The 26,607-nt window shown below is 34.9% G+C and overlaps 1 protein-coding gene across 2 annotated transcripts in view; it reads right to left on the bottom strand.

The window, feature by feature from the left end:
* Window positions 1–26,607, bottom strand: part of MDGA2 (MAM domain containing glycosylphosphatidylinositol anchor 2) — an 830,171-nt gene that overhangs the window by 182,583 nt on the left and 620,981 nt on the right. For both annotated transcript variants that reach the window (XR_007727541.1, XM_050798601.1), the window contains exon 8: window positions 13,354–13,647. Coding sequence is in view for 1 of the 2 variants with exons in the window: in XM_050798601.1 (XP_050654558.1) it covers window positions 13,354–13,647 (294 nt within the window). In the remaining variant the exon portion in view is untranslated. The remainder of the gene's footprint in view (window positions 1–13,353; window positions 13,648–26,607) is intronic.

The following is a 26,607-nucleotide window of genomic DNA, read 5'->3' as shown; positions in this document are numbered from 1 at the left end:
TTTATGTAAATGTTTGGCTACATCAAGAAGAAACAAAATAATAGTATCCTTCATAAGTTAGCACATCCACAGTCTTTAAAACTAAGGAATTGTAAAATAACATATGTTTAGAGGCACGATATGTGGATCCAGTAGTGTACCTAGCAACCATCCTTATTCTAAACAGAAGCTAACCACAAAACAACGAAAGAGAAAGATTAAGGTAAAATTCACAAGACATCATCCTTTATAAACTTTGAAAATTTTATTTCACCGGGCACTGAAATTTTGTCATTATATATAGCAAGAATTCTTTTTTAATAAGATTGCAAATGCACTGCATTTTCTCTAGTGGAAACAAAGTTAAGTATATATAATTATGTATGCCTCTAGCCTTCAGTCTCTTATTTTTTATTCTTGTCTTTCATTATAACAGATAACTGAATTATTTTAACACAGATAACTTGTTGCAATGAAATTTTGTCATCCATGCATCCTTTAATTCAAGCATGTAGTTTCTAGGAGATTTCTGAAACAATTAATAGAATATGCGGTTTCTGTTACATATGCATTATTATATAAATCAGAAAATTTTGTTGGTAATAACTTCCATACTCAAAGATTACTTGGAGACCATCATACTAAGCCCTTTATTTGCATAGAAAATTTGGTGGTAGAAACCGACACAAGTCACACAATTAAAATTGGCACTGCTAGAATTTGAATCCAGAGCCAGACTTAGAATCAATCCTCCATATTTATAGTTCTTTATTATGCCCCTATTCCAGACTGTAACCATATTCATAGTTATGGTTAAAACTGGGTTTCGTATTTTATTATTTATTATTATTGTACTATGTCACCTGGGTTGAATTGCAGTATCAAAAAACTTTGTGTATAGAGTTATATCTTCTCTGACAACACTGTAGCTGAAAAATACAATCTGAATTATCTGAAAATAAAACAATTGCATCTAAAAAAATTTTTTTTTTGAGACAGGGTCTCACTCTGTCTCCCAGACTAGAGTGCAGTGACACAACAATGGCTCACTGCACCCCTGACCTCCCCAGGCTCAGGTAAGTCTTCCACCTCAGCCTCCCAAGTAGCTAGAACTATAGGTGTGCATAGTTCTAGCTACTTGGCTAATTTTTGTAGTTTTTTGTAGAGATGGGGTGTTTCCCAGTCTTGTCTTGAACTCCTGGACTCAAGCAATCTGCCCACCTTAGCTTCCCAAAGAGCTGGGATTACAGGTATGAGCCACCACGCCCAGCCTAAATAAATAAACATTGAAAATGAAATAAATGAAAAACATAACCATATTTCAAATAATTCACCAATTTACACACTTACTGATCTAGGCATTTTTAGAGTACACAATTATGTCACGAAGAAAGGAGTTTATAATCTCTTATGAGAGAGACAGAGAGAAAAAAAGAAACACGGAAAATGTCTCTGTATATTACTTAGGAGTTGAAGACTGAAATTGCTAAGTTCAGAAAATTTTTAAAAAGGTACAGATTCAGAATTTTAAAAAATTACACATAACTGGAGACTTCAGGGGAGAGCACTAGAGAAATGACATTTGAGTAATGTCTTGAAGATTGTAAAGAGTGGGCTCATAAAGATTATTTTAAGGATATTCATGACATGGGGAATGAAATGACAAAAAGTAATGAGTTCAAATGTGCATAAGAGAATGAACTGTTCACCTTGACTGGAACATGAAATGTGATGTCACAAAGGGTAGGGAATGCTATTTGCCAGTTTAGGATACACCACTTTGAATCACAGATAATGAGTAGTCATAGAGAATTTCCAAATAGAACAATGCTTGCATTTATGCCTCTGCTGTGGAGTGTGGTTACCCAAGCCAAACCAATCACGTCTCTTTGTAGTTAATCTCTGGGTGAGAGACAAAGGGGCAAGCTTTTTCAGGTGGACTGAAATGAGAACCACTAAGTGAAGCAAATACAGAAAGAACTGAGTGGATAGTTGAGAAGATGGTAATGTTTACATTCCTGGAACCCACTACACTTTCTTGCCTATAACAGTTAGATAAGAATTTTCCACCAGTTGCAACTGAAAGTATTCTCACTCATAAAAAAAGAAAAAAAAGAAAAAAGAAAGTTAATCTGACAGCAATGCAGCAATGTTGCCAAGGTAAAGAGATCAAAGGTTGTAAAAATAGTAGGAATTTCTTGCAGGAGGTAAAAGGGTCTGACCTTTGAAAAAAAGTTGGAATGGAAAAGCAGGGATGAATTCAGAGGATTTTGGAAAGAAGAGGTACCTTAAGGAGTACTACTAACATTGTCAAACACTGGTCTAAATGCTTTGTAGGCATCATCTAATTTAATCCTCAGAGAAATCCATCATAACAAGATTTCTTTTCATCATGGCAAATAAGAAAGTGAATATTTAGAGAAGTTATGAATAAAGAGCAAAGCTGGAATTCAAACCAGGTCTTTAATTCAGAATACAATATCCTAATTTGAAATGTATGGTAGAGAAAGGAAAGACAGAATGACTTTGCTCTTGATAATAGAGAGGAAAGGGATCTTTTTGGAGGAACAGGGAATTCAAGAGGAAAAAAATAATGAAAAGGAATTACTATACTTTTAATTTTAGTCACATTAGATTTTAGAATTCATGCAGAAACTAAGTTGACATTTTGCAGTAGCTAAATATCTCAGATACAAATTTGGGGAAGATCTGCTTAGCAATGACAGTTTAAGTCATTATACTGCCAAGCAAGAAAGTGTAGAGTAAGGAAACAATAGGATCAAAATCTGATTTAAAGATAGGAAGAATAAATAGCAGCCAAAACAAGACTGAAAAGTAAAAACAGAACTAGCATTTACAATATCATAAAAGACAAAGAAGAAAAATGCATTAACAGGAATGAGTGTTCACTCAATAAATGCCTCCTCTGCATGGAGACAACACAGACATAGACAGACAGACAGGTGGATGGATAAATAAGTAAATAGGGATACATCACTGCATTCATACATATCTCTCTAAATATCTGCATCATCTGCCTCTATATCTATGTATATCTGTGATTGAATGATTGTGACTTAGAGCTTCAAGTGAGCACTTAAAGTGAAAACTTTGTGTACTCGAATTACTTACATCTTTTAACTGAGCTATAAAGCACTATTCATCATTTTATGTTGTACACAAGGCAGTTATGTTGTGTTTATGAACATATGGCTTCAAACACTGGATAAACTGTTGAAACTGATGGGCACAAAGAAACAAAATACTCAAGAAACATCTGATCGCTTCTGTCATTTCATCCATGTATTTCAATGCAAATAATTTAAATTATAAGAATTAATACTTCCTATTTTTCTTAAATACATTTCAGTTTCCTGCTTAGCTTTTAATAGTTTCCTCCCTTGATTAATTGAGTGCAATTATCTTCTTAAAAAGAAATCTTACTCAAGTTAAATAATCTTTTTCTAGAAAAATATTTTAAAACTTTTATTTCATTGAATGAAAAACAGTATCAAAGAAAACAATACACATATTAAATTTCAAGAAAAGTATTTGACTTATTTCTTTATGAAAATAGTTTGAATTAAGAAGAAAGAGTAATTTCCACATTTAAAATAAGTCTTAATGGTATATAATCAAGGAGATTTTATTTTAATGTTATAATGCATGGTCAGTTTAAGTCCTGAGGTGTCCTTTTGAAGAATCTTTATTTTTGCTTATTATAATTTTTAAGGCTTCAAGGAAATATTCATTTGCCAGAAGAAAGGAACTCACAAGGTAGACTGAAATGATTTGATGGAACAGCATGAAATACAGCTACTCCCTGCCAAACCCAGACACAAAGCCAAAAGGCTTATGAAGGAAGAATACAGGCACAGCAGTTCTTAGAAGATGAATCAAAAGCCAAGTTAAAAAACAAAAAGATATATTGGAAACATACTTTCTTAATATATAAAACTATAATTATTATTATCAAATGCAGAAAAAAATAAGAGTAAAAGAATTGCTAAGAGTTTAGTATGGCAGATGAAAAGAGTAGGTGCAATTAAAGGAATAAACCTTTTCCCTTCTGTATATAGAATTTGACCTTCTTTTAAAATTCTATCTCTGATCCCCTGATAACCTGACAAGGGAAGAATGTCAACTATAATCTTAGGTGGCATTTCTACATTAAGTTGCTTCTGGATTTGAGAGGAATGTTAATACTTAATAGGAAGCCATGGCTTTGAGCTTAGTGCAGCGGTTCTTGTAACTGGCATGTCTCTTCAAGGACCCTGGAGATTCTGCCTATAGATTTGTTACAAGAGACATTGGCTCCTGTGGGGCAGAGGATTCTCCCAGATTTCCCATCCCCAAATTATGTAGACCTTGTCTCCTTGTCTATGAGTCATCATCTAGGCAGTGGTTCTTAACCGGGGGTGATTTTGCCAGTCGGGGATATTTGGCAATGTCTGGAGACAGTTTGTATCATCATGACATAGGGAAGAAGGACATATTACTGGAATCTAAAGATTACAAGCCTATGTAGCCTCTAAACACCATACAATAAACAAGCTAGAGCCTCCTCCACCACAAAAATATATATATATTCTGGGCAAGAAAACTCTGTGTTGGAAGACTGCCATATGCGTTTGGGACAATTAGCAGTAGCCCTGGTCTCTACTCTCTAGATGCCAGGAGCATTCCTTTTCCTCCACTGACTCAATTAAAACATGTTTTTAGACATTTTCAAAAATCTGCAGGGAATGGGAGTGGAAGGGCATGTTGGCAAGCTATTGTTTCTGTCTTATACCCTTGTATGTGAATTTTGATACCAAATATGCCTCTAGTAGTCCCGCAAGTTTAAAAGCAGTGGAATCTAAGACCCTTGGTAGATTATTCAATACAGGAATTTACTACAAAGTAAAGTTATTAGTGTCATGTAATATAACCCAACATAATATGATATACGCAAAACCAAAAAATGTGTGGCTGGTACTGAATATTAAAATATGATATTACATCAAAAATTGATAATAAAGATACAATTGCTAACAACATATAAGCTAAAAATCTACATGAATACTGCCTGGAGGGGATTAAACACTCCAGTAAATTAAACACTCCCATTGCTAGAGGGAGAGGAAGTCATGTCTTTCTCTCAAATACCGCCTTTGATTTCTCACTTTCAGATTGGCTTTATCATGCATTAATTAAAGTACTTTTTTGACAATCAATTTCTTATATTTTACTTAACATCTGAAGTTCTTTGAATTTATTTTTTTCTAATCAAAGACCAAAATACATGGGTCTTTGATTAGAAAAAATTAACTTATACCCTTGTAAGTTAATTTGATAGCACTTTATATTTCCCTCTGCACTAAGCATATTATTGTTGGTATATTTAAAATAAATTGATAATACCACAGGAATGTTCATATGATATATTATTGTTCACCTTTATGTGTGATTTATTATAATTATTTATTATTATTACCTTTGTGTTACAGGGGAGATGATCACAGTATGAATGAAATGCTCAAATTCTGTATTTGGGAAGAATGAATTTAGTTTTTGGAATAAAGATAAATTCCTTTTTAACTAAGAAAGATTATGAAGGCACAGAATTTTTATAGTTATACATATATATTTATATATGTGTTTATATTCATTTTTCTTAGAAGAAACTATATTTCCATAAAGCAAAAAAGGGAGAAAGAAAAAAGCCCGCAGGAACAGAGGCATGTAAACTTTTTATTGAAAACTTAACTCAGTGGGGCATAGTGGTTCACACCTTCGATGCCAGCACTTTTGGAAAGCTGAGATGGGAGGAGCGCTTGAGGCCAGGAGTTTGAATCCAGGCTGGGCAACACAGCAAGACTCTGTCTCTAAAAAAAATGTAAAAATTAGCCCAGCATGGTGGCTCACACCTGTAATCCCAGTTACTCAGAAGACTGAGGATTGCCTGGGCCAAGGAGTTGAGGCTATAGTAAGCTATGATTGTGCTACTGCAATCCAGCTTGGGTAAGAGAGAAACCCTGTCTCAAAAAATGGCGGGGGGCGGGGGGAACCTATAAAATAAATTTAACTTAATCACATATCTGAAGGGTTTCAATGGAAGAAAATATCCCAGGCCTTAAGGTATTATGGAAATGATATAATGATATTATCCAGTTGAATTCATTTTGCATAGTTGGCGTGGACAGAAGTACCTAGCTGACAATACCAATAAAAATAAGTCTTGCCTGGCTTAATTTGTACCTTTAATCATTCTGTTAAAACTACCTGGTCACTCTCACACTTCTTTGCATAGATTCTGAAAAATAAAAATTTTAATCCATACACTTTTCTAAACGTTAAATTTTGGTTGTACTTACATTAAGACAGCAGCAGAGAAGAAACCAGAAAAATAAACTATGCACTTATTTTCCTTACATGAGCCACATACTTGATAAACTGATCTTCTTTTCAGATAATGTGTAGTCAATTGCTGTATCTGAAGATATTTTTTATATATATATATATATGCAATGTACTCCATCTTTAAGTACATTTGGAAAATAACTTTGAACTTACCTTAATGTTTCTACTAGAGTCTTTGGAATAATCTCAAAGGTAAGTCTTCAAATTTTGAGTATAAATTTATATTATGGAAGGAAACTAAAGGCTGTTAGAACCAAGTCACTTTGGTATTAAGAAATAAATACAATTAGATAATAACAGTTCAGTGTAAACATACAAAACCATTAGAATTATTTCTCAACTATCTGTATAGCCAATATTACAGGATAGTTCTGAGAAAGGCAATACTGAAATAAAACCTAGTGATTTTGAAAGAAACATATCATCTAATGTGTATCTTCAAAATGAAGTTTTACTTTGAAGCTCTAAATTGTCTTCTACATACTAAGGCTAGTGTCCATGGAGCTATCAATAAAGATCTTTCATCATCATCAAGAGGCAATATAGAGGGGTGCGACTTAGCTAGGACTTAAATGGCAAAAAGATTGGAAGAATTGTTATAAACAGAAGAGGAGCATAAAAGCCTAGCCAGAGAGGCAACATTCAATTACCATGCTTATGAGACTGAGAAGAGATGGACTGAATTATTACAGAAAATAAGAAACAGACCTGGACAAGTAAAACTTGTTCAGGCTACTGAGCTGAAGGTCATTATTACCCTCTTAATAAATTAAAAATTCATTTATTCATTTGTAAAATTTTTGGATAGCCTTTTTGCCTGGCCTAGATCCTCTTGTATTTCCTCTTTTATCAGTAATTACCTTGTCTTTGATATAAGTTTTAGATTAATCCCTAGTCACACTGATATTTCCAGAATAATTTTGCTTTGAAAAAATCACAAAATTGTTATATTACCTCAGTACACTAATTCTATCTATGTCAACACTACAGAACATTACTCAGTAAGTTGTCTAACAATAGTGAGCATATGTGTTAGAGCACTTTCCAATCTATCTTTAATTTTCTTTTTCTTTGCAAGGTTCATGAGATTTTGCTTTTGTTGAATATTCATTTTGATTAAAAGTAACTGGCATACTCTCTTCATTAGATTTCTTGAGAAAAAGCCTCAAAAATAAAACCTTGATCTCTGGCTTTCTCTCCTTCACCTAATTTGGTCTTGCTTTGGAAACTGAAACAGGTGAGGAACATCGGTTTATCAACAGTCCTGATTATTTTCTTTCATAATTTTTCTTCGTTTGGAAAATACAAATTATAAGGGGTGTATTAATTAGATTTGGAATTAGGTAAAAGGCAGTTATTTAACACAGTCTAACGCTAACATCTGTCTTTGGTTTTCAGTATATATTTTATACCTCTTAACAGAAATATCATGTCATTAGTTGAAGGTACAACAAATGTGCATATCCATGGTGGAGACTTAACAGCAAAAGTAACATTCAATGCAATATATTCTCCAGTTAATTTTCAAGGAATTATACTTTGAAATATACTCACGTTACTAAAAGACTTGAATAGTGCTTTGAGATGAAACTAAAGGACAGCTTATATTAAAAATAAAATGTATAGTTTATCAAATTAAAATTATAGCATATAATTTTATAAGTGTAAATATAGTTATATAATACAGATATGAAAAACAATACTTTCTTTTAGGAAGACAATAAGCATATCCTGTATCTTGTTTTTGCTTTATTTTGTTTTGTTTTGTTTTGTTTGAGATGAGTCTCGCCCTGTCACTCATGCTTGAGTGCAGTGGCGAGATCTCGGCTCACTGCAACCTCCACCTCCTGGGTTCAAGCAATTCTCCTAAGCCTCCCGAGTAGCTGGGACTACAGGCGCACACCACCACGTCCAGCTAATTTTTGTATTTTTAATAGAGATGGGGTTTCACCATGTTGACCAGGATGGTCTTAATCTCTTGACCTCGTGATCCACCCACCTCAGTCTCCCAAAGCGCTGGGATTACAAGTATGAGCCACCTGCTTGCCCGCATATCCTGGTTTCTCATTTAACATATATATTTGAAAATTCAATGGAACTTTTGTTTAATTAATATTCAAACAATCAGGTACTTTGTTTAGAAAGTTATTTTACTTGACTGGGCGCAGTGACTCACACCTGTCAAATCCCAACACTTTGGGAGGCCGAGGCGGGTGGATCACCTGAGGTCAGGAGTTGGAGACCAGCCTGACCAAAATGGAAAAACCCCATGTCTACTAAAAATACAAAAGTAGCTGATCATGGTGGCACATGCATGTAATCCAAGCTACTCGGGAGGCTGAAGTAGGAGAATTGCTTGAACCAGGGAGGCGGAAGTTGTGGTGAGCCGAGATCATGCCACTGCACCCCAGCCTGGGCAACGAGAATGAAACTCCGTCTCAAAAAGAAAAAAAAAAGAGGAAAAAAAAGAAAGTTGTTTCAGTTGTGTTTGGTAAGCTCTATACATACTGTGATTTTTAAATACTATGAATAAATTAATATATGTAATACCTTTATTTTCAATTATGCTATTCTAATGCTGCTTCAAATAAAAATGAGTCAAATACTTAAAAAAAAATCATATTACCATTCCAAAAAATGGGAATAAATTAAACAATGGATAAAATTTTTTAATGTTATTAAAAGTTTTACCCAGAAAAACCTTTTAAGTTTAATTTTAAAATATTTTTGTTTCAAAAAACTTATATTTTCAACTTCATACTCTGGTCGATAAACTGTGTGGTAACTGACAATTGTAGAAGTTAAAAGTCATAAAGAAAAAACCTTTTGCTTTCTACAAATTAGCAATGTGAACAAGAATTAATCAAACTGTTTCGTTGTTGTGACTATGTTACTCTTAACAGGATATAGAAGGGTCTAAAATATCTCTAGGCTTCTGTCCTTCATTTTGTACAAATTTTAACAAGAGGCAAATTAATTAGTGAGAGTAAATAATTTGAAAAGTTTGTATAAACTTTATAATTTTGTAAATTATATTGCTTCCTTTTAAGCATAACATTAGCTAAGAATAAACCTCATTTGGATATTTAGACCCGTAAGTGGATGGTTCCATTATTTATATTATTTAGAAATATATATATGTACTATTTCCTTTTAGGGATGGATGCCCTTCACTCATTGATGTCCTATATACAATTCATTCTGTGCTCCTTTAGTTTTTTTGAGTGGTTATTGTTTAGTTGGATGCAAGTAAAACTAAGCAAGTAAAAAATGTCTTGAAAATACTAGATTTTTTCTATCTTATTTATTATTGCCACCTCTTTTACATTATTTTATGTCTTAAAAGATAAAATTATACATAAACGTGTGTGTGCTCGTGTGTAAAATAGGCAGTTCCAGAATTAACCAATGTAATAAACATCTTAAGGAAGAAATCTGTATGCAGCAAATCCTCAGCTACCCCTGAAACTTAAGTAATAAAGAAACAGGTGATATGGTTTGGATCTGTGTCCCTGCCCAAATGTCATACTGAAATGTAATCCTCAGTGTTGGAAGTGAGGCCTGGTGATAAGTGATTGGATCTTGGTGTGAGATTTCTCATGAATGGGTTAAACACCATTCCCCCTTGGTACTGTCATTGCAATAGGATAGTGTGAATTCTCGTGAGATGTATTCATTTAAAAATGTGTAGCGAATCCCAGGTTACTCTCTTGCCCCTGTTCTGGTGCAAGCTCCCACTTCACCTTCTGCCATGATTGTAAGCTTCCAGAAGCCTACCCAGAAGCAGATATCAGCATCATGCTTCCTATACAGCCTGCAAAACTGTAAGCCAATTAAACCTCTTTTCTTTATAAAGTACCCAGTCTTAGGTATTTCTTTATAGCAATGCAACAATAGACTAACAAACCAGGCATGAACTTTTTGTGTGTTGTGTTTACACAATAAATTTACTGTTGAGTAAACTTATATTTACTCAACAAATTTACTGAACAGCTATAATGTAAAATATATTATGCTGGGAATACAAAATATATAAAGCATAGCTTGTTATCTGCATTGATAGACTTAATTGCTAAGGATGATACAAAAAATATATATATATGTATACATATGTATGTTCACATATGTATGATATAACTTAGTTTTAATATTACATATTAATATTTCTTACATGTAGCACAGGTATCCAAGTTAAGCAAATGATAAATTATTTTCAAATTAAAAAAAAAATCAGGATGAACATGGTGACTCATACCTGTAGTCTCAACATTTTGGGAGGCCGAGGCAGGAAGATCACTTGAAGTCAGGTGTTAGAGACAAGCCTGAGCAACATAGCAAGACCCCGTCTCTACACAAAATTTAAAAATTAGCCAGGTATGGAGGTGCACACCTGTAGTCTCAGCTACTCGGAAAGCTGAGGTGAAAGCATCGGTTGAGCCCGATTTTACTGAGCAAAGCTGCAGTAAGCTATAATCATGCCACTGTAGTTCAGCCTGGGCAACAGAGTGAAACCCTGTCTCTTAAAAAAATGACTATAAAAGTTAGACTGTTTATCAATTTAAAAACATTATCTGAATTCCTATACTATTAGTTTTGCAAGAATAAGCCTTAGATAGGCATGTAGGCAAGATCTGCTGGCAGAGAATATATGTCTGGAAAATGAACCTTTGATGTACTCAGGAATATTCTGGAGTTGTTACCAGTTATTTGTACCTGGAAAATTACCATGTTGTACCAGGTTCTTCAGAAGAGTTGGAAATATATGGAAGCAAGGTCCTTGAAAGCCATGATAACATGATCCTCACCTAGAGCTGGCAAGATTGCCTGCATTCGGTTGCCTTCCTGGGCAGGCCAGGGAAGTTTGCCTCTGAGAGGAAATGCTGTTGGATTATACCCCCTGCTCCAGGAAGTCACCTTGGGATGCAGATAAATTGTATCATCTTACCCATGTTAAAATAACTAAACTTTGCCTGTGTCTATCGGTATTTTTTATTCAATTATGTTCATCCCTGTCACACTAGACAACTGTGCCACTGTTAATTGTCATTCCTATTATAAAGTTGAATTTTAAAATCTTATGCTGAATTTATTTTCTAGGGGACTAATTAAGAGGCAGGAAAAAGGAAAAAACAGGAAATTTAGTTAATCAATAAAATTCCGGATTTAAGTATATTCTATGGAGAACGGAGATTCTGATTTCTTGAAACTTTAATTTAAAGTTCTCTAGAGCCATCTGGGTTCTGTAGCTTTTATTAGCATCAGAGCCTCTGCAGAAAGGAGTGAGCAGAGTGAAAACTAATTGCACTAATAGCTGCAGGAACACTGAAGCTTTGTGCATAACTCGAAGCAGCTCAGAATTCTGTGCTTACCAACAAGATTGAAGTGTTCCAAAGTATATCAAATTCCTTTGTGGTCACTTAAGGTATCTTTTTTTTTTTTTTTTTTTTTTTTTTTTTTTTTTTTTTTTTTTTTTTTTTAGAAAATGGGAAGCAGTTTCTCTCTCTTTTCCTTTTTTCAGAAACCTGTTTTCACATGATCCTCATACCCATGAACAGACTGTCATGAGTATAGAGACCAGTGAGAAAAAGGCAATATTCCATTGCCGAATGGAACCTGACATTGAAAACCTACCTTATTTGGAGAAAAAAACTCATAATCAATTAGAAATCAAGCCAAGTTATTTGTCATTTGTTTGCAAATATCAGTTTGCATATTTATAGGACAAATAGCATAACTGGAATCTGAGTTTCTATAGGAGAGGGGCAGGGAATGGTTACGCAGCACCCAGAACCTTGTCTCTCACCCCACACTCATATCTCATACACAAATACATTTGTAGCTAAGCAGTTCCACGCATATTTTCATACTTTCATTATTCTCTAAAATATAAAATAGTTAATTCATTCTGCCAACAACTTTAAGTCTAATATAAAAATAGACATTCTTGGACTAAATTCTATTTTCAAGTTCCTGAGTTACAAAAGAGTTAGATAAAAATGACATTGTTTACTGATGTGCATGGTTTTAACCTAATTCATCTGTTTAATGAAAACTTTATGCCATATATTTAACAAATAGTATATCAACTAAAATTTGCAGTAGAACTATTAGAAACTGAGTAGACTATGTTTCGTTTTCTTCTCTTTCAGCAGTGTCTTTACCATTGGGCAGCCCAGTTACCAGGGCATTCTGTAAAAACCAAACAATAGTAACACTGGTGCATTTTCTTGACCCTTAAGTGTGTAGATTTAGGTGGTTTTAATGCTAAAAGTAAATGTAAAGTCCATAATATCTATATTTTTAATTAGAACTATAACTGTGATTTCAGTAAAAATAGAAAAATAGTTAAAAATGTATCTTATTCAGTTCTCAGAGTAAAACAATTACCTGCTAAGATTAAATCAGGCAAAAATTCAGCATCTAAGACTTTCCTGAATTATCACTATATTACTAGATAATTATGTAATTCACTGTTACAACTTCAGGTATGCAAATATAAAATTTCAATTATTAGATCTCCAAAATTTAAGCAAAGAGATGCTTGAAATAGGTAGATAATTTGGGAAAAGGACATGCAATTGCCTGAAGTAAAAACATGGACTGTGAAAACAAACATGTATTACAACCTGAATTAGCAATTACTTCCAGTTTCCACTTTGCTTATTGCACATGGACAGTTTCTCACCATTAGATTTGTTGATTATTTGGCATTAACTAACCAGATAACATCATCATACTTATCATACACACACACACACACACACACACACAAAAAAAAAAAAACACTATTAGTGTGTATAAACTCATGCAAAAAGCAGATTTAGGGTAGATTACAGTTTAAATTGGGTATCATTAATGTAGAAATAGTTCATTCAATCCCATTACAAAAATCACCTCATATTACTAGTAGAATAATGGTAACAATTCTTCCCTTGTCCCCACATGGAAATGCATAAAAGGGAATTTACTTACACTGAACGATGAGCTGCACCAAGGCTTCCCTTGGTTTCACGTTAAATCCATTGTATTGGCTGGTCTGACATCTGTACATTCCTGACATTTCCCTAGACACATTCACAATCCTCAGTGTTCCATCATAACTCTCCATTTGCATTGATCCATCAGGCATTGCAACTTCTTTATCCGCTCTAGACCAAAGGATGATTGGTTTAGGTTTGCCAGTTACTTGACATTGCAGTTCTATTGTGTCTCCTTCTCTGGTGACCAATGGTGATTTTTCCTGTGGAACAGTCAGATTGGGTGGAACTTGAAATGGGAAAAAGAAAATTTTTCAAGGTTAGTATAAACTGGTAAAGCATATTCAGATACAGAAAATCATAAGGAAACAATTTCTGCTGGTGGAAGAAATGTGACAATTCGGATGCTCAAAAACCTTGGGAATAAATGGAATATACTCTCACTTAAAATCATTCTTGATTGTTTTCACTGTATATTTTAAAATGAGGACTTCAAACATTAGCAAAATAAATAAGGCATTCAATTGAAAAATGAATGGTCAACATAAAAATAATCTTCTCAATGACCTGTAATAATTAGTCATTAACTGGGGCTTTAACATTTGCATTTCATAGGAGAGTAGCATTCAGCTGTGTAGACTTAGCAGTCACAGTAAGTGCAAGTAGTCAGAAAGGGAAAAAGAGAAACCTCTGATCTAAAATCATAAGATTTGACTGGTTTAAAACTTGCCAAATTGCTAAGATTTAAGATTTGTTTTTTTTCCCTAGTGGGAGTAAAATCAAGCAATTTGACAATCCATTCTATTCTCCATTTTTGGACTTTTAATTTTTTGTGATATTTGAATTTCTTATTATTTCACTTCATAATATTTTGATGTCATTGTAAATAGTTTGCCATAATGTTGCCAATATTTCTACAAAGTTAATTTTAATTAAATCTTCAAAATATATTTCAATGAATATAAGAATTATAATTTTTCTCAAGTAAAGCTAGTTTCTGATTTACAGCAGATATTTATGAAAAGTTAGATTGATTTTACTGTAACTTACTTTATTGTGCTGAAATATATTTAGGTTAGAATTCAGTGAAAAGCATTAAGTGATATGAGGGAAGTACTATACAATGATCTTTCTTACAAACATTATCACTAGTTCCACTGGAAGATTCTTATTTCTTTTATAATTGTATATGATTTCAAATGCATTTGTGCAGTAGAACATCTATCAAAAAAGGGCAAGCTAAATAGAATGCTATAAATACAAATAACCAGAAACATGAATAATTCTATCCTTCTGATAAATGTTATCTGTTCCCTTTGGAAGTAGTACTGCACATGAATGAAAAGTGAAAGGTTTTATTCTTCCTTTTAGTTTGATTATGCCCCAGTGTCCAGGTACAAAACCAAACATAGTTACGTTTAAAATTATTTTTCAACTAATTTTGAAATGTTGTTGCCCTTATTATAGAGACAAATAAATTCAAGTTCAAAGTGATATGACAACTATCTTCCTATTCAAATATCTTCAATTCACTTTTTAATTTAATTCCTTCACTTACTTATTGTTTAAAAAACAAATTACATAATGCATAACATCTTAGAATTTAAACAATATGAAATATTAACCACCATCGTTTTGAAGTAGATATATACATCCTAGAAATTGACATTAACAAAATACATGTTTAAAATGGCTTCATTTTATAAACCCAAATGGCTAAATAATTTGTTCTGGTATATAGAAACAATTAAATAATTTTGGCAAAGTATTTGTTCTTTTCAAAGTGAATGATGTAATTAAAATCTAAGCAGCATACTGTAACAATGGGACTGGAATGGAACTATGATACTTACTCACCCTCCATGAGAAAGGGTGCAGAATAACCTCAGCATTTAACATTTATTATCCCCCTACTATGTGACAGGCGCAATTAAGTATTTTATGTTTTCATTTAAACCCCCTTGATAATATTAAGGACCAGATATTTAATATTAAAATAAACAATTAAGAACATTGAGAATAAGAGACAATAAATACTTCAATTTGAACAGAATACAAACAAAAACTAATTTATAGTAGGTAGCTAATGTATAAATATGAATACTGAAGCAGGCTCAATAAACAATGGTATCTGGAATTAATAACTTTTGAGTGTTCGCAATAGACTCCTCTCTTCATGCTCGTGACAAATTGGACAAAATCCCTGCCTGTCGTTTGGTCACTGTTTCAAATATGAAAGACTCAAGATGAATGTGAGGGAATATACAGTAAGTATTTTGCAAATTATCTTATCTATCTTTTATCATCTTATTTATTTAGTCATTTATTACTGCTATCACAGTGGATAAGGCCAACGTCTATATTTCTTAAATAACTACGTTGATCAATTATCTGTATCTGAATATTTTTCATATGTCAAAACTGCTTATAAGATATACCAACCCTAAAATAAATATCCAAATTTAGATAAATCTGTGAAAAATAAATGAAAAAATGTATAACTTTAAAGAGTGTTATTACTTGAAATATACAATCCATATCTGTTCCAAAAACAAGCTACATGATCTTGGCCAACCAAAAACACTGTCTGTATTAATTTTACCTTTGGTGGTGGTGGTTGTTTTGAGATAGTCTTGCTCTGTTTTCCAGGCTGGGGTGCAGTGGCGCAATCTCCACTCAGTGCAACCTCCATGTCCCAGGTTCAAGTGATTGTTCTGCCTCAGCCTCCTGAGTAGCTGGGATTACAGGTGTGCACCACCACACCCAGCTAATTTTTTCGTATGTTTAGTAGAGACAGGGTTTCACCATGTTGACCAGGCTGGTCTCAAACTCCTGATCTTAGGTGATCACCTTCCTCAGTCTCCCAAAGTGCTAGGATTACAGGCGTGAACCACTGTGCTTGACCTTACCATTTTTGAAACTAAGAATTTGTACTTTATTAGCCTCAACGTTAATGATGTTCTGATTACATGAATAGTAAAAAGTTAAAAAGAGAAGTGGTGTCAAAAGATAGTGCTTACTTCCTAACTTAATAAAATGGATATTTAAACAACTTATTACATTAGACCATTCAAATCACAATAGATTCTTGACTAGCTATAATTTTTAAAAATGTTATCATGCTAAATAGTTCAAATATCCCTTTTAAAATTTGTTTATGTTTTTCATGTATTTAGATAAACTTTCCTCCCTGCCGAATTAAAGTTACAGAAATATAAACCTCAATTTTAATCTCAATAACACAAAAATTGATTTTTAGATAAATTAGCCCAGGTTTTACAAAATAGCAAAATCTAGCTAAAATATTATTTAATATCTATCTCTTCCTAGGCCAGATGTTGTGGCTCACGCCTATAATTCCAGTACTTTGGGCGGCCGAGGAGGGCCGCAGGAGATCACACTGTCAGGAGATCAAGACCATCTTGGCCAACACGGTAAACCCCGTCTCTACTAAAAATACAAAAAAAAAAAAAAAAAAATTAGCCGGTTATGGCAGTGTGCACCTGGAGTCCCAGCTACTCTGGAGGCTCAGGGGCTCAGGCAGGAGAATCGTTTGAACTCGGGAGGTGGAGGCTGCAGTGAACCAAGATCGCACCACTGCACTCCAGCCTGTGTGACAGAGGGAAACTCCATCTCAAAAATAAATAAATAAATAAATTTTAAATCTAGAAGTCAGGGTTAACCTTTCCCTACAACTCTCCTGGCCAAAAAACTATAATTCTCAAAGCTGTTATATGCTTCTCTATCTCTCTGTCCCCACTAAATTTTCTATCCCTTAGAATTACTCAACTCTCTTAATTGTTCCTATAATTTTTTCTGTTGAGAGATCTCATTTGTTCTCATAGATTTCTCTCTGTGTTGATAATAACAAATTATAACTTTATTCCAATGGCTCATAATTGCAGCCTGTCTTTATATTCCAAAAGTCTTTCAAACCTAAACACTATTTTATTTCTTGACTTGGTTAATACTTAATTTCAACAGATTCCATCTGTTAATTGAAAACCATACAATATTATGTTTCACCATTTCCTCTTGTTCACCACTTCAAAACAGCCATCAAATCTTGTTGTTTCTTTATTTGAAACTATGTCTCATATCTGCCTGTTTCTTTTCATGGCCATAGGCAGTTTTCTCAGTAGAAGTCATCATTTTATCCTCTTGTGACAGCATCCTAAGTGGTCTCTCTGTCACTAGCCTCATCTTCCAGGCTTCCTGCTGCCCTGTCTAAGCTTTATCATCATAAACAGTTTTGTTCATGTCACTATGAAGACTACAATCCTAGATGAGAGTGCTTGTCACAACACTGGTTTAGTTTAAAAAACAACCTGAAAACAGCTTAACGGAGTTGTTAAATCATAAAATAGTTGAAAAATAGAATATGACACAGTCTTTTTAAATGATGATGCAATAGACCTATATATTGATAAGGCATTTATATTAAGTGGGAAAAGCATGTTAGCAAGTAGTATAAATAGCTATAACCACTACTATTCAGTGTGTAAAACATGTCACTGTGCAGTATAAACAGTTATATCTAATTTTTATATATTAAATAACTAGGTATTAGCTGCTCTTGGCTCACACACACACACACACACACAGAAGTAACTATGCGAGATGATGAATATGTTAACTTACTTCACTATAGTAACCATTTTACTATCCATATGTATCCCATAATATGTTGCAATCCTCAAATATATACAATAAATTTTTTTTAAAAAAAATTTCAATGAGTGTTAACAGGAAGCTTCTTGAAGGGTAGGCTGTACATACATGCTCTGTCTTTATATTGTTATCATCTAGCACACCATCTCTCACATACAGAAATAGAGTACAAAATTTTACACAGAATATGTACATTAAGTAGCAAGGTAATTGGGCACCAATTCAGGGAAGAGGAGACTTACATAGGGAAAAGTCTAGAGGAAAAGAAATCCTAGAAAGAACTATACCAAAACACTAAGAGTGGTTCTCTCTGAGTGTGGGATTACTGATAAATTTTATTTTCTTTATTTCCCTCTTTTTTTTTTACTGTTTAAACAATATATATAGTACATATTAACATATTACAGGGCCCAAGAAGCCCAGAAAATTTAAAAATGTTAATTCAATCTATTTCCCAAAACTTATTCAATGAAAACTTCACATTTTAGTAACACAAATGTTTCACTCTGGAAATGATACTCTGAAAACATAGACTGAGAAATGCTTTTCTAAAATCACTAACTCCTGTTAACACTCCTTTACTGAAGTTTCACCGACTAGTTCACCTCTGAGCCCTTGAACGAGGAGTTCTTTTCCATGGTCAGAGCGTCTGGCTCTTGCTGTCTTCTAGCACCCTCTGTCTGCCCCATGTGTTGAAACTCAGTTCAAATCTTATTCCTTTTGTAACCCCAGGCTGACCTGGTTACTTATTCTTCCTGACTACATACTACATTGTATGTTTTACCCATTTAACTTGTCCTTGTGACTTTGTCCTGTATTTTCTTCTATGTTTATATCCCTGACTAGGCAGCTCCTTAAAGGCACAGAGCCTTAAGCTGTCTCTAAAGTCTAGGGTCTTGCTTTCCTGCTTGGCACAGATAAGAAAGTTGTGAAATAATTGAGAAAGAAAGAAAGGCAGAGCAGAAGATGGTAGGAACATAGGAAAATAAAAAGCTATCAAATAATAGATAATAGAGATAAACATAATCGATATGAATCGTGTATTTTGGAAGAAATGTGATAAATAATAATGAAATATAGTAATTCTACAATTAGTAGCTCATACAAGTAGCATAATCTTATGCAAAATACATTGTTAGAATATATTTCTGATGCAGATCTGGAGATGTGTGGGTGTGTGAAAAAGTTAAAGAAGTCAAGAAAAGATTCTTCCAGTTTTCTTTTTTCTTTCATTTAAATATTTGAATAGATAAGTTATGAATTATTTTAAAATAACACAGAGGAAAGAGGCAATTTGAAGACATGAAATTTAATTTTATCATTTGGTTTTTAGGTCTTAAATCAAATTATTTTTTTAAAAAAATTGTCTCATAATGAAAACATATCAAATTTAGCATAAATATTTGAAATGTCTATACCATGTAAGATCCACACTTATGCAATGTACTTGCTAGAAAAATTCACTCCTCCTCTACTCCCTCCTTGGCGACTGATCATGCACCCCTTACCATCTCATTAAAACCTAATCACCCTTACCCCACTCAACGCCAATATCCCATCCTGCCACATGCTTTAAAAGGATTAAAGCCTGTTATCACTTGCCTACTACAGCATGGCCTTTTAAAGCCTGTAAACTCCCCTTACAATTCCCCTATTTTGCCTGTCCTAAAACCAGACAAGGCTTACAGGTTAGTTCAAGATCTGCACCTTATCAACCAAATTGTCTTGCCTATCCACCCTGTAGTGCCAAACCCATATACTCTCCTATCCTCAATACCTTCCTCCACAACCCATTATTCTGTTCTGGATCTCAAACATACTTTCTTTACTATTCCTTTACACCCCTAGTCCCAGCCTCTCTTTGCTTTCACCTGGACTGACCCTGACACCCATCAGTCCCAGCAGCTTACCTGGGCTGTGCTGCCACAAGGTTTCAGGGACAGCCCTCATTACTTCAGTCAAGCTCTTTCCCATGATTTACTTTCTTTCCACCTCTCTGCTTCTCACCTTATTCAATATATTGATGACCTTCTTCTTTGTAGCCCCTCCTTTGAATCTTCTCAACAAGACACACTTCTGCTCCTTCAGCATTTATTCTCCAAAGGATATTGGGTATCCCCCTCCAAAGCTCAAATTTCTTCACCATCCGTTACCTACCTCGGCATAATTCTTCATAAAAACACACGTGCTCTCCCCGCCGATCGTGTCCGATTGATCTCCCAAATCCCAACCCCTTCACAAAACAACAACACCTTTCCTTCCTAGACATGGTTAGTGCAGTCAGAATTCTTATACAAGAGCCGGGACCGTGTCCTGTAACCTTTCTGTCCAAATGACCTTACTGTTTTAGCCTAGCCCTCATATCTGCGCACAGCGGCTGCCACTGCTTTAATACTGTTAGAGGCCCTAAAAATCACAAACTATGCTCAACTCTCTAGAGTTCTCATAACTTCCAAAATCTATTTTCTTCCCCCAACCATCGCTCAAGACAACACTTATGCTGATAATGTAGCTAAAACAGTAGCCATCAAAAGGCATCAGATGCCATCACTCAGGACAATGCTTATGCTGATAAGTTAGCTAAAAAAGCAGCTAGCTTCCAACTTCTATCCCTCAAGGCAGTTTTCCTTCTTCTCTTTGGCCACTCCCACCTACTTCCCCGCTGAAACTTCCACCTATCAATCTCTTCCCACACAAGGCAAATGGTTCTTAGACCAAGGAAAATATCTCCTTCCATCCTCACAGGCCCATTCTATTCTGTCGTCATTTCAGAACCTCTTCCATGTAGGTTACAAGCCAGTAGCCCGTCTCTTAGAACCTCTCATTTCCTTTCCATCCTAGAAATCTATCCTCAAGGAGATCACGTCTCAGTGTTCTATCTGCTATTCTACTACCCCTCAGGGATTGTGCAGGCCCCCTCCCTTCCCTACACATCAAGCTCGAGGATTTGCCCCTGCCCAGGACTGCCAAATTGACTTTACTCACATGCCCCGAGTCAGAAAACTAAAATATCTCTTAGTCTGGGTAGACACTTTCACTGGATGGGTAGAGGCCTTTCCCACAGAGTCTGAGGAGGCCACCGCGGTCATTTCAGACATAATTCCTTGGTTTGGCCTTCCTGCCTCTATACAGTCTGATAATGGACCAGCCTTTAATAGTCAAATCACCCAAGCAGTTTCTCAGGCTCTTAGAATTCAGTGAAACCTTTATATCCTTTACCGTCCTCAATCTTCAGGAAAGGTAGAACAGACTAATAGTCTTTTAAAAACACACCTCACCAAGCTCAGTCACCAACTTAAAAAGGACTAGACAATACTTTTACCACTTTCCTTTCTCAGAATTCAGGCCTGTCCTCGGAATGCTACAGGTTACAGCCCATTTGAGCTCCTGTGTGGACACTCCTTTTTATTAGGTCCCAGTCTCATTCCAGACACCAGATCAACTTAGACTGCACCCCAAAAAACTTTCATCCCTACTGTCTTCTGTCTAGTCATACTCCTATTCACCGTTCTCAACTACTCATAAATGCCCTGCTCATGTGTACACTGCCAGTTTACACTGTTTCTCCAAGCCATCACAGCTGATATCTCCTAGGGCTATCCCAAACCGCCACTCTAAATTCCCTTTTAAAGTAAATAAATAATGTTTGCTGGCAAGGCTATGCTGAACCTCCTTGGGCACTCTCTAATTAGATGTCCTAGGTCCTCCCAATTCTTAGTCCTTCCATACCTGTTTTTTCTCCTTCTCTTACCTTGTGTCTTCCATTTAGTTTTTCAATTCATACAAAACTGCATCCAGGCCATCACCAATCATTCAATACGACAAATGTTTTTTCTAATGACCCCACAATATCACCCCTTACTACAAAATCTTCCTTCAGCTTAGTCTCTCCCACTCTAGGTTCCCACACCGCCCCTAATCCCGCTTGAAGCAGCCCTGAGAAACATCGCCCATTCTCTCTCCACACCACCCCCCAAAAATTTTCGCCACCCCAACACTTCAACACTATTTTGTTTTATTTTTCTTATTAATATAAGGAGGCAGTAATGTCAGGCCTCTGAGCCCAAGCCAAGCCATCGCATCCCCTGTGACTTGCACGTATATATGCCCAGATGGCCTGAAGTAACTGAAGAATCACAAAAGAAATGCAAATGCCCTGCCTCGCCTTAACTGATGACATTCCACCACAAAAGAAGTGAAAATGGCCGGTCCTTGCCTTAAGCGATGATATCTTGTGAAATTCCTTTTTCTGGCTCATCCTGGCTCAAAAAGCTCCCCCACTGAGCACCTTGTGACCCCCACTCCTGCCCACCAGAGAACAACCCCCCTTTGACTGTAATTTTCCTTTACCTACCCACATCCTATAAAACGGCCCCACCCTTATCTCCCTTTGCTGACTCTCTTTTCGGACTCAGCCCGCCTGTACCCAGGTGAAATAAACAGCCATGTTGCTCTCTCTCACACACACACACACACACACACACAAGAAAAAAGAAAAATTCACTCCTAAAAAATGCAGATACATTCTCTAACATACAGTCTATACACAGCCCTTGATATTTTTTTGTCTGAAATGCTACTGTAGGAGATGTAATCAGAGAAACTGGAAAAACATGATATGACACCAAAGTTTCTCATTCCAAATGTAAATAAATAGACAAACGACTAGAACAAATTGCTTTTCTGTCAACTTTTCCACTGATCACAGACTGTAAAATAAAGCAAATATAGAAAAAGAAAATATTTTCATTTCTTCATTGGGAAGGCAGCTGAGAAAATTTAATCTTTATTCTTTACTTAGAAAATGGCTTAAAAAGAATGCAGAAGTTTAGTTCATTTGAACTATGCGGAAAAATATCATGCTGTCTGAAACAAAGACATCTGAATGTGCTTTTTATGGAATTATTGGTTTAAATAGATGACTGTAGGCCGGGCGCGGTGGCTCAAGCCTATAATCCCAGCACTTTGGGAGGCCGAGACGGATCATGAGGTCAGGAGATCCAGACCATCCTGGCTAACACGGTGAAACCCCGTCTCTACTAAAAATTACAAAAAACTAGCCGGGCGAGGTGGCAGGCGCCTGTAGTCCCAGCTACTCGGGAAACTGAGGCAGGAGAATGACGTAAACCCGGGAGGCGGAGCTTGCAGTGAGCTGAGATCCGGCCACTGCACCCCAGCCTGGGCGGCAGAGTGAGACTCCGTCTCAAAAAAAAAAAAAAAAAAAAAAAAAAAAATAGATGACTGTAGTGTACTTTAATAGTAAATATTGAAAAAAAGCTATATTTCTTTCAATATAAGAATCATAAGAAGCTCAGTAATAAATAGAATTTTCCTCCGAAAGACAATCAGACTCATATTTCCAAGAATCCTAAAATAAGCATGGCACTAATTCAATTATACCTGAATTTTGGAGGGAAGTACTTTATAAAAGATATGTATGTTCTCAAGTAGAATGTATAGTCTACATTTAACATATAAATAAATAAAACTTCAGAGATACTGTGTTTATGAAAGTTACCCTTAGAGAACAGAATTCAATAATTCTCATCCTGACCAGATATAAACAAATGTAAAAAAGTACAACTAAAGTAAGTAGTAAATGTGTCAATGCAAATAATCCAAATGAACCAAATCTGTGTTGTGTGTGTGTGTGTGTATGTATGCGTGTGCACACAGGTGCGTTTCTTCAAAACAAGAGATGGGTTAAAAAATTGCTGTAGACTTGATGAGTTTCATCTTTGGTGATCTGATTGAGACTCCAAGGTAAGCAACATCTTTATTTCAGAGCACAGTTTTAAAGGAAAGATATTCTGTCACACTTGAGTGCTGTTTCAGTGTTTGTGTCAGCAGTCCTCCATCTCTTCTTTGCTAGCACATTTACAGATTGGCTTCATAAGCATGAGACATGCACATGAATATACTCAGATTTTGAAGTTTTGAGAAGTCACAAAGTAGTTTTACATAGAAGCAAAGAACTAAATAATTTGCGTTTGCAACAACTGTCAATGGCACATCAGTAATGATAGCTCACAATAGGATAAGTAAGATAAGCCTCTGGTTAAGTGAAATTGTCAGTATGCTTGTTGTAACTCCACTCATTTCTCTTCCATTCAAGAAAGTACATTCAGTGTAAGCGAGAATAATGTCATGACTGTAATATGTATTTTAAAACCTCCATACATTAATATTTGAAATATTATAATTACCATATACCTCACAGCTGATATGAACACACCACTGAGATTTGGAAGAATTGCCTTAAAATACAAAATTTATAAGAACACAGTGGCCACTGGAAAATATTCATATAATGATACAAGGCAAATTTGAGAATTTCATTCAATTTAAAAATAATTCCATTCCAAGTCTGAATAATACCTTTTAAACTAATATGTTGACCCATTTCCAGTATGATTATAACTGCCTGCCAATTTTTAAAACACAATAATGTGCGTTTGCGAGATGTTCAGGGTGACCAAAAAAATCCAACATGCTAGACATTCCTCATTTATTAATGGACCTGCTGATATTTGCTTCCTTTTAGAGATCATGATTGGCAACAAACCGTTTGATGGAAGATGGCTAAACTACAACTCATTCCTTATTAAAGGAATAAAGGTTGCTATTGGATACTTACTAGAAAAAATTCTTAGTATATAAAAATGTGAAGTTAACATGGTGAGTAATATAGTATGCAGCACCTAATTTTTTTGTGTGTGGTGGTTGTTTGAAAATATGCAGAACTTGCCTGAGCCATAGGTTAATATAATAATATTATCTTGTTACACGTCCTTCTGGCTTGTCTTTCCCCTTTTAAATGAATTACTAAGATCTGATTGACTAATGTCTCTTCTTCATCTAAAAAAATTATTTACCATTTCTCAATTAAATCTTTCTTAAAAATCCTGTCACTATATTATTTAAATAGCTACAGTAGTTTCCCATTTACCAGAACAGAAGGTCTAAATCCCACTGCTTGTTTTCCATCTTATTTGTCAAACCTTAATAAGCCATAGTGCTTCTGTGGAAAGCTCTCTATTCAGTTGAGGCTGGTCTTTTCATCTGCTTAACATAATTGACTTATTCAAAACCCCAAACCTTCCTTTCTTCTCTTCAGGAATGAGTTTGACCGCACATCCAATGATTGTTACGTTCTTTAAGGTCCAATTTAAATTTCATGTTGTATTTAGTCTTTCCTGATTTCTGCATTTTTATTCATCTTCCATGTCTCTGAATTAGAGCATGTCCAATTTATTCTGTATATGTCATGACGAAATGTACACTTACATATGTAACTAAAGTGTCCTGATGTAAGCATCAGGGTTTTCTTCAGTAGCTCCCACATCATGTAATATTTTAAAGGTTTTTTTTTTTTTTTGAGGTGCTTAATAAGTGGATTGATTGATGGAGCACCAATCAAGGTTACTAAGCAACCAAAGTAAGAAAACCATTGATTAATAATCAGCTCTTGATTATCCAAGGCTTAATTTTAAAGCATATAAATTTCGAGATCATTTTTCATATATGAACTATTTTCTTTTTTAATTTTAAATATCCACCAAGAAACAATATATTTTTGTAATGTTAGTACTTCTACTAGACTTTGATTTGGAGACAGTAACGATACAAGGAGGTAAAAATAATACGCTAAAATATTGGCAGCACTTGGTAATACTGAGTAATCTGTCCATTCCATGACTTTCCTCAATCAGCAGTAAAGGAAAGGCTAGTTGGCCTTATGATAGAATGTCCATGTGGATCTATATTCTAAGACTTGTATTACTTGCAGTCCTGTGTGTAAATGTTTCATATATGAAACAAGCAGTTATTTATAAATACATCTTCACACCAGATGGTATGCCTAGTGTTTTTGTCCATAATATGAATAAGCATAATACAACTCTTATCACACTCTAAATAAAAACTGCCTTTTTTTACACTGACAGACACTTTCAAGTACCTCACCCATAATAAATCAGAAGATGCTAACAAACCAGGATTGACAATGTTTACAAATCTAGCAATCGAACAGGATGAAAACCTACATTAAAAACAAACATGAGGTTAAAATATCACAGCATGTGCATTTGGAAGTTTTAAGGGGAAATGTCCGTGCATATACACACATACACAATGCCTATATTTGAAAGAAATGGGGAAATCTTATTAGAATGGCATTGTTCATTACTTGAAACATATGGGGAGAAATAGGTTCCTAGAGGGTAGCAACTCTAAAAGGTTTGGTATTGGACATGGGGAGCATGCAGTACCATTCAATCAGGAAAACAGGTTTGGCAGGCAACAGTTGTGGCTGTTCCAACTTCCCTCACCCAGCAGGTGTTGCTATGGCATAAGAATAGTCTCTGAGGGATTCAGTAGAACACAAAGTGTAAGATGAAAGAACAAAATAGAAAATCATTCTCTGCGTGGCATTCATATTTTCCCTGCTATCAAGCTACAAGACCAGTTGCAAATAAACACAGGTTCTATTCTTGCTGCCTCATGAACAGATAAGTGAATGGAACTTCAGCTAAGGTTGCTAAGGTACTATTTGGCTAAGATTTCAAGTATCTCGAAT

The sequence above is a fragment of the Macaca thibetana genome, chromosome 7, assembly GCF_024542745.1.
Source record: "Macaca thibetana thibetana isolate TM-01 chromosome 7, ASM2454274v1, whole genome shotgun sequence".
NCBI lineage: Eukaryota > Metazoa > Chordata > Mammalia > Primates > Cercopithecidae > Macaca > Macaca thibetana.
Note: the sequence above shows the minus strand (reverse complement) of the source record. Positions and strands in the feature narration are given on the sequence as shown.